Raw genomic sequence first — 10,308 nt, forward strand, 5'->3', positions numbered from 1 at the left:
TCTTCTCTTAACTCCCAATTGTTTTAAGTTGTGTTCTCTCTTCTCTCTCTCCTTCCCTTTCACGCCTTCTTTGTACCTCCTCCAGTCTCAGATTTTCTCTTTCAAAATGGTAATTGAAATTCAGTATTTCTTCACTCTCACCCAAATGTAAACCCTTTAATGCAATGATTATGGCATTGTATTTGTCGGTGTGGCTTAAACCATTTAATGCAATGATATGGGCATTGTATTTGCCGGTGTGGCTTAAACCATTTAATGCAATGATATGGGCATTGTATTTGCCGGTGTGGCTCTAGCTCCCATGAAGCTGCAGAACATTCTGCGCAAGCATAACACACTCTGAGATCACAAACTTGTAGATCTGCTATTTTCAGTGTGCACAACTTAATATAAATCACCCATGAAGACACACAGTTATTATGGGCATGATAATAGACATTTAAGGGGACATACTGTATAGGGGTTACCCTTATAGGGCCGAAGAATCTGAAGTAACTCCTAAAATAGACAGTGAAGACCTAAATGCTACTGCAGGAGGAGGCAGGGGAAGTGGAGGGAGCAAGATATGTCGAGCATAGAGTCAGATTCTGTCTTATCTTGAGGCACTCGGGTGGTGCATTGATAAAGCAGCTGTCCACCTGGACAGGTAGTGGACTGGACAGGTACTGCCTGGGGATTTGAATCCACCATGGTACATCCGACTGGGTACAAACAAAACTGACCCTGTGTCGGTAGCCTGGGAACCAGACAAAGCTGCCAGTGCAAAGAAATATATAATATATCGTAACTGTCGGGCCGAAACCTCATATCTCCAAGTTTCAAATTTGTAATTTTTTTCGGTAAAATAAAGCCCTGCTTCATCACACAAAAGTGTTGCACAAAAGTAGTCAAAATAGCAGACCTACAAGCACACAATGCCTTGTGGTGCGAGGCGTTGTGTGCTTGTAGATCGGCTATTTTCATGATTTTAAATCGTTTTTAAAAATGATAAATGCAAAACTAACGGTTTTGGACATACAAGGTTTCCACCCGACAACAAGGATATATTCAAATGCAGTTTACACACAGATATTCCAGACTAATATATACGCAGTGATATCGTAATAGTCTGGCCAAACAGGCTGGGTCAGTGGCTGTCAGGGGCATTGAAAGTGAGGAGTAGGACTGAGGGGTTACTCCTCACTGGTAGGGGAGACAGTAGAGTACAATAGCCGTGGCAACACAGAAACATGTGGGGAGGGTTAATTGGCATAGCTAATTATGAGTAGAAACGGGTACAAATAACTGGCTACTATTGAAAAAAGAAGTGAGCATCGGACATCGGTCTGCTTAAATAGACGCCATAGATGAAGGACTGTGCCCGTACAGTATGTGATTGCAGGGTGTATGACTGTGGGACTGCTTTGGCTTCCATGCCAGCCTGCCTGGACTACCGCAATGCTCCATTCTTGCAACGTCACTGATGTTGTCTACAGTACTGTATATTTGTAAGATACAAATGTCAGATCAAATCAGTCAATCACCCAGTCAAATGTCTTCATTCAATATACATTATTTTTTAAATATTGAAATGTACCGAACCCCATCGTATAAAATATTCATACTGGACTGAATCAAATCATCATGTTTTGCACTGAATTGCACTTTCTGAAAGAATTGTACTGAGGTCAGAGATTTACACGCCTTTTACAAACCATTCTAAGGTTTGCACTCAAAATATGGGTTTACGTCTTTTTCTCGAGGGGAGGAAAATGAGCAGAGACCATTTCAGCCTGTGGCCATTCATCAGTATAGCCGACTAAAATTCTAATTTTAGTACGCTGATGATGGCCAGAGGCTGAAACATTTGTCCTCTTTTTCAACTCCACATAAAAACAGTTTAAAGCCTCTCTACTCAGTACTGCTTAATTCCTACTCCATCGTACAATGGTGTCGTGTGATCAGCTATTTTCGGCTCTTCGACACCACCGTACGAAACGACACCACCGTGCAAACCTTTTAAATCAGGGGTCTTCAACGTTTTCAGTCCAAGGACCCCTTAGTTGAGATAGAGACGAAGCAGGGACCCCCACAAATCTGTTCATAGATTCCATATAGTTTCATTGTTTGACAGCACAATCATCAGTGTATTTTCGATTCATGTGAATTTGTGTTTTCAGATATTTAACCACTTGAACCGTCATTAAACTTGACCTTTCACTCTGTACTTAATCTACTCTTTGCCTCCTCTAGGGATGTCACCGAATAATCGATTTTCGAATATTCGTTCCATTAATCAATATTCGATTTTAATATTTCATAATCGAAAATCGAAAAAATATTATTATTATTTGTTTTTCGTTTTTTTTTTTTTTTTTCTTTTTTTTAATACTATTTTTTGGCTTAGTTAGTTAGTTTCAAACAAAATATAGAATATAGGCTAACAATAGTATTAATGATAATAGTAAATGGCCATTGATTTATTATTCACACCAGCACCAACTGTAAACTGTGTAGAGTGAAGGAGCACAGCAGAGTGGCAGCTGCCTGCTACACACTCCCCTCCTGTCTCAGACACAGGTGTGATTGATTCAGGCTTGATTGTTTGGTACTTGGTGGCCATCATCAAAGAAAAGGGAAAACAGTGCCCTCTGTATTGTAAAGCATCACAGAATCTGTTCTTGAGAGATTAGGTGAACAGTACACTGGCAGCGCGAGGCGTTGTGAGCTTGTAGATCTGCTATTTTTGGCTAAAGACACTAGGGTTCAAGTGGTTAATATAAAAAAGGAGAAAAAAACTTTCTATCACTCAAAGATTTGGAGGCCCCCCCGTAGTAACTCTGAGGACCCCCTAGGGGTCCCGGACCCCCTGTTGAAGACCCATGTTTTAAATAGTATTACACATGCATCACCATATGATAACAGTACTGTAACATCTACAGCCAACACAAGTGCCAGTGAGGAAAAATACATTACTGTCAATCAAATCAGTGCTCTTCATCTCCCTTTTCTGACCTGTCCTGTTTCTCTGCTGCCTCTTTGTACCTTTCTCTTCCTGTCTATTTCCCCCTCTAGATGTTAGGTCTCCCTTAGCCTGGGATCAACCATTTTTGGGGGGTTTCTGATCCGATTGCAGCGGAAATAACTTTAACCGTCATCATTAGGCGGCCAGAACCACCGACCGGGACCACTGGTGCCGTGCACCTCCAAAATGATTCCCCCTATTTTATAATAATGATCGTTTTTGGTATAATCGTTTCTTTTGGTATAATAATCGTTTTGGTATGTTCATCTTTTATTCTAACTCGTAGCGTGACTAGCGAGAATAAACGAATTGGTTCGCATTCGCATTATGTGGGGGGAAAAAAACTATGCAAAGTCAACCGGAACCAATCACCGGAACCTTTTCTTTTTCTTATTCGGATCACGTAACTCGGTTTAGAACGAATACCAGGATTTCCTCTGCGGTGGAAAGTCTGGTGATGCGAGGTTAGGTCTTCCTATACGGGCCAAAGAGTTGCAGAGAGTTAAGTCTCATATTGACATATCTATCGCCATGATGTCTCTATTCATCACTATCTCCCTTTCTCTCTCTCTCTCTCTCTCTCTCTCTCTCTCTTTCTCTCTCTTTCTCTAGACTCTGCAGATGGGGATCCAGCATTTTTCAGGTCTGTTTGTGTTGCTGTGCATGGGAGTGGGCGGAGCACTGCTGACCTTGGCAGGTGAACACACCTTTTATCACCTCGTCATACCGCGCCTCAGACGCTCACACAACCTGACCTACTGGCTCCACACCAGCCAGGTAAGAACACGCACACACACACGCTCGCGCAAGCACGCGCGCGCACACACACACACACGCGCACACGCATACGCATACACGCACACACACACGCACACACGCTCGCTCGCAGGTGGGTACTGTACCACCTGCTGGGAGATTTAAAGCATACACACAGCATGTACATAAAATAATGCAAAACAAGTATACACTACACACACACACACACACACACACACACACACACACACACACACACACACACACACACACACACACACACACACACACACACACAGTGGGGTACTGTCTCACCTGCTGGGAAATGTACACATATTATGACTTCAAAGTCCTTCTACTAGTGTTTAAAGCAAGGGTCTTCAACAGGGGGTCCGGGAGTTACTACAGGGGGTCCTCCAAATCTTTTTGTGATAGAAATGTTTTTTTCTCCTTTTTCAAATTAACCACTTGAACCCAGAGAACTTTAGGTGTAGGTGTGGTTTTGTGTAGAGGGGAAACAAGAGCACACTAAGTACAGAGTGAAATGGTTCAAGTGGTTAAATATCTGAAAACACAAATTGAGATGAATCCAAAATACACTGATGATTGTGCGGTCAAACAATGGAACTATGGAATCTCTGAAAATGTTGTGGGGGTCCATGATTCATCTCTCTCTCTCAACTAAGGGGTCCTTGGCCTGAAAACGTTGAAGACCCCTGGTTTAAAGTACTAAATGGGCAGGGAGCAGTGTTCAATACATTACTGACTCACTGACAACATATACAGTATTCCCTCAAGAGCTGCTAGATGAATGCCCTTAAATCTGTGCAATACATTACCTAAAGAAATCAAGGAAGCAAGCTGAGTAAACATCTTTAACAATTTAAACCCTATATACTTTGTTGAACAGTGTCATCCAGGGGCCTAGGCAGTAGGCAAGCATCCTGCCCCTACACACTAATTGTCTCTGCCGAAAAGTGTTGTGAGCTTGTACATCTCCTATTTTCACCAAATGTTTGCTTGGATTCATGTGGTTAAGTGCAAATCGAAACCCTATCGCTTCAATTTAGCTTTTAATTAGCATTTTAAAAGCTGATTTTGTTGTATTGATCCATTCTTTTTTACTGTTCCTCCTTTCCTTTTTCTTATTTTGTGGAGTATTGTACCGCACTTTGATGATGTTTTTGTTCTTTGTTTTTAATCTGTATCTGTATCATTCAGCACTTGCTTCATTCAGCTGACTACACACACACAAACACACGCACGCACGCACGCACGCACGCACGCACACACACACACACACACACACACACACACACACACACACACACACACACACACACACACACACACACACACACACACACACACACACACACACACACACAAACTTTCCACTTCAAACACCTGGCATGAAGACATATTAAGGCATACAAAGAAGCTCCTTATCTGCACAGTAGTCAATCAATTATCAGGCAGGACACAGAAGATAACAGCAGCAATTGCCAACAAGCATGCATAAATGCTTCTATGGGAATGTACACACATGCGTGCACGCTCGCACACACACACACACACACACACACACACACACACACACACACACACACACACACACACACACACACACACACACACACACACGCATCAACTTCTAATAAGCTAGGTCAATATTCATATGCATATGAGCTTACAGAATCAGCTTTTGACTATGTGACTGGAAGTGGTACAATCAATGGTATGCTGCGCCCTCTTGTGTTGTGAATCTAAAATTACAACCCAAAGCCACAGCACCCCTGGTGAATAGGTACGGAATTATACACAGACTTTCCTGCAAAACAATACATGAAAAATTCAAACCACATACTGTAGTGGCTATGGTGGTGGCCCTAAAGGTTAGGCTTTTCACAGTTCCAAACTAAATTATGTTTTCAATCAATTTGTGGGCCAATTCTGCAGACATTTCAAGGCAACGAGAGAACATTTATTTGATTTTGAAGTTCATGTGGACGTTAATGAAGGATTGACATTGCGCGTGTGTGTGTGTGTGTGTGTGTGTGTGTGTGTGTGTGTGTGTGTGTGTGTGTGTGTGTGTGTGTGTGTGTGTGTGTGTGTGTGTGTGTGCTGCGAGCGTGCGTGCGTGCATGCATGCATTTGAAGTGCCTAGAATTGCCTAGAATGTGGAATACTGTACGTCAGTGGCTCAGTGCGTCTGTGTGCGTGCGTGCGTGTGTTTGTGTATGTTTATTAAAGCACACACACCAACAAAACTTCTAATAGGAGTGCTGTATACTGTAAATGTCAAGTTCTGGACTACGAGGCTCTAGCCAGGCCCAAATGCAGTGCCCGTGGCCATGTTTTTGGCTGAATGATGAAATGAGCCCGTGGGTTGCCCAGGAAGACTTCCTCTCCCACACTCTTGCATTCTTTCTTTTGGAAAATGGCAAACACTCCCGGCGAGCCCCCAGCATCCATCACACACTGCACTCCAAACGCCTGACCTAGGATAGGTTTATCTCTCCCGATTGCCCCTACGCCGCGTGAAATTGTCTCTGGGAAGTAATTTGACCTAAACAAAAGAGGAAAGACAATCGTCTCTGTTAGCCACGACCTTCGTACGTAAAGCACAGGCGCATAATAACACCGAATCTCCAGATAGTGTTCTGTCTGAATGCAGAAGACGGTATTCAGATTCTGTTGGCTTTCAAAATCCCACAGTTTGAAAGTTTAATCCTTTTCGCAGCAGCACACCCAATTACACTGCAACAATGCTTCTCCACCAAGATGGAAAGGTGGTGAGGTCTATTATGATTTCTCCCTTTGATATGGAGACAGACAGGTCAAACTCTGTTTGACAAGTACTGTAGCATTTCAGCCTAAAATAAAGCATGAAGAAAACACAGTTTTCTGAAGCCAGGTCTAACATGACAGATGATTCCACCAAACATTTCCTAACTCAGCTGCAATTTGTATTGGCTTTGGACAAAACAAATATATTGTTTTCACACCTGTGTCTTGGTGACAGGTGTATAGGGGGAAACAACAGGTCAAAGTCAAAATGAGCAGAATCAATCATGCACACACTGTGTAACATTTTGTTTGTAAGACATTTTCCTTTTTCTGATGAAAATCTTGCTAACCGTAACGCTACACAGATTAAAGTAGCCTCAGTACAAGTGAAGACTGTGTGCGGGATTCTGTTCCTTTTCTTAAACTGGCTTTGATCAAAAGCTTTGTTCACTCTGAGAGGGGCACTCAGGCACCTCAGGTAAAACAAAGAAGTCAGACGTGACTGATACCTTTGCCACTCTTTCAAGTAAAATAGGGAGAGCTTTTAAATAAGTAATTTGAGTGGGTAGACTACTAGACTCTAGAGGGTCAGATTTGAGACACAGGTACAGAGAGGGGGAATAGTGCTGAGTGTGGGGAAAAAAAGCAACTATTTGGTCAACAGTCTTGACTTCATCAGTCACTAGTCATTGACAAGAGTTCAGAACAAGTAGGTTGTACACAAGTTGCACAAAACTAACCAGCCTGTCTCTCCATTGTTTTTCTAAATGCAGAAAATACACAGAGCCATCAACACCACCTATGAGGATGTTGGGAAGGAACTGACCGGCCTGGACCAAAGGTAATTAAGCCATACCTTCAACTTTGTGTTTCTGAAATATTGAGTCTACATGTGCTTTAATGCTGCATTATTACTCAGGATACTGAAGCATGCTGATAAAGATTTTATGAACATGTGTAAAAGTTGTATGTACTGTATAGACCAAAATCAATCCTCCAGTTCTAGGCAACACAGAAGGGGGGGAACTTTTCATTTATTTCCACACAACTCCTCTAAGGTATATTATTGACATAGTTCAATATTGAAAATGGGTGGTTTTCCCCTTTAAGTACAGTAAGTAAATGTAGGCTACAAGTTACTTTACACTATGTTTACACCGCAGCTAATGGCGGCGGCGCTCTCTACAGGGTGTCGCTCAGGAAATCAGTCTATACCTTTCATATTTGCGGGGTGACAATGTCCCGTCCCCATACTGAATCATATGACCATATATCGACTATATTCTTTTATATTATTGGTTTGACCCTCATTCAGTATATACAAGCCTGTACTGTACTATACTATACCGTTATACTTTAGTTTAGCCAAATATGATTTCTCCCAAATATGAGCTAGACTGTGGAATTCCTCAGGTTTGTAAATTCACTTGTTAATCAGGCTTAGCAAGACAAATTGGATTTTATAGAGAATGTAAAATCCAAAATGTTGGCCTGGTACCTGACAGGCTGCTGACAGTACTAAAGGCCCATTCCCACTGGGCGCGAAGAAGATAACGATAATTATCTGACGTCATGACGTGATCGCACAAAGTGATACAAATGATATCATTTACGGCTATCGTTGTCTTAATCGTTGTGCTGTGGATGCTGCCATCCACTTCAATTGAGAATGATATATTTTCTAATCTTATCTTTATCTGTATCGCGACCAGTGGGAATGGGCCTTTACTCCCAATCCCGAAAACATTTGCGTGTCACCCCCCCCATCACTCTCCCATGTCCTGTCACCATACTGTAATCTATCAATAAAGGCAAAAAATCCCCCAAAAAGCTTAAAATCCATAGTGTTAATTTACCGTTTTTCAACTAATTTGGATATATTTACACTGGTAATGGAGATAACACTGGAGATGTCACTGTGCAGATTGGTTTAGGTGCATATATTACACCAGGGGTCTTCAACAAGGGGTCCGGGACCCCTAGGGGGTCCTCAGAGTTATTACAGGGGGTCCTTTTTTATATTATTTAATTATATATCCATATTCTGTGAAGCAAAAATAGCCGAAATACAAGCTAAGCGCGAGGCGTTGTGAGCTTGTAGATCGGCTATTTTTGGCAAAGAGCTTTGGTGTAGAGGGGAAAAAGAGCAGACTAAGTACAGAGTGAAAGGTCAAGTTTATTAAGTATTGACGGTTCCAATGGTTAAATATCTGAAAACACAAATTGACATGAATCCAAAATACGCTGATGATTGTGCTGTCAAATGATGAAACTATATGGAATCTATGAACAGGTTGTGGGGGTCCCTGCCTCATCTCTCTCTCGACTACGGGGTCCTTGGCTTGAAAACGTTAAAGACCCCTGTATTACACTATTTAACATAACAACTCACAACTCCATTCCTCTCCAATCTCCAGCCCCTCCCCTTGTGTCTCAGAGAACTGCACCCTCCACAGGAAGCAGCAGCAGCTGGCTCCGCCCCTTTCCCCTCCACTCTCCCGCCCTGCTGCCACCGTGTCGGGCGGAGACACCACCACCAGCTCCTCTTCGCCGTCCCACGATCCCAAGGAGAAGCGCGTGCACTTTGACCTGGAGACGCTGCACAGCTACCGCCTGCGCACGCACACCGCCTCGGTGCGCGGACGGCCTGGCATGGTGGGACGTCCCGGACTGGGCCTGACGACGGGCTTGGGCCTGGGGACCCTGGGCGGTCTCACGTCCTCCCCACAGGTTAGCCTCCAGGCTAACGGGGGCCCGGCCTCTGCGCTGTCCTCCGCAGGCTTGGTTCTCTCTCCCCTGGGGAGCAGAGCCTCCCAGGCCTACCTGTGGGAAGGGGAGCTCCAGGAGCTGCAGGGGCAGATCGAGACCTTCCGCACCCAGCTGAGAGAGGCCCTGGCCAGGAGGGCAGAGATCCAGAGCAGTCTGGAGAGAGAGCGCAGCGGCCTGGGCCGCAGGGAGACCAGTCTGGAGCGGGAGCGGGATAGGCAGAGGATACAAACTGTCAACACTCTGGACAGGAGTGGCTCCAGCCAATCAAAGCTCCCAGAAAGAGACAGGACCAGCCAATTACAAACCCTGAACAATCAACAGACTGTGAGGCCTAACCATTCAGGCGGTCTAAGCACTCTGGAGCATGGGAGAAGTAGCCAGTTGAACACTGTTAACAGTTTGGACAGAGGGAGAGCCACCCAACCACACACTGTTAATACACTGACAGGGGAGAGGACCGTCCAATCACGTACTTCCACCAGTTTGGAGCGAGGCAGAGTCATCCAATCGGGCACTGGGAATAGCATGGAGCGAGGGAGATCACTCCAATCACGGAACACTGCTAGCCTCGATAGGCAGAAGGCTAACCTATCACGTACTGTAAGCACTTTGGAGAGGACAAAAGCCAACCCGTCAAATGCGGGCAGTGGGACTTGACTGCCATTCTGTGAATGCCCCATTCTGTGAAGTGTAAAGACGTAAATGGAATGAAGCATTTGACATTGGATACTTGCATAGCCGCAGGAAGAACTTTTCTTTTTTGGACGTGCAGAGGTGATATGATGGAGGTGATGCTTGACACGGTCCGTGACTTCATCACAATTGCAAGAGATGTTGCCTTGAAAGTCAATTAAAGTTTTAAACATCTTATCCATCCATAAATCAAGATTAGAGACATCCTCCCCTGTTTACCTCAACCAAAAAGTCTCTGAAAGCTAAAATTACCCGTTTTCCTGGCTCATTGCCATAGACAAAAAGTAAGCAATTTC

At 43.8% G+C, this 10,308-nt stretch overlaps 1 protein-coding gene across 1 annotated transcript in view; it reads left to right on the plus strand.

Moving 5' to 3' along the window:
- Nucleotides 1-9,976, plus strand: part of LOC308306091 (glutamate receptor ionotropic, NMDA 3B-like) — a gene marked incomplete at both ends in the record, with an annotated part of 122,950 nt that extends 112,974 nt beyond the window's left edge. The window contains 3 exons of the mRNA XM_080750991.1: nucleotides 3,617-3,781; nucleotides 7,324-7,391; nucleotides 8,968-9,976. Coding sequence (XP_080607117.1) covers nucleotides 3,617-3,781; nucleotides 7,324-7,391; nucleotides 8,968-9,976 — 1,242 coding nt within the window. The remainder of the gene's footprint in view (nucleotides 1-3,616; nucleotides 3,782-7,323; nucleotides 7,392-8,967) is intronic.
- Between the last annotated feature and the right edge of the window lie 332 nt (nucleotides 9,977-10,308).

The sequence above is a fragment of the Nannobrachium achirus genome, assembly GCF_963921795.1.
Source record: "Nannobrachium achirus genome assembly, chromosome: 20".
Taxonomy (NCBI): domain Eukaryota; kingdom Metazoa; phylum Chordata; class Actinopteri; order Myctophiformes; family Myctophidae; genus Nannobrachium; species Nannobrachium achirus.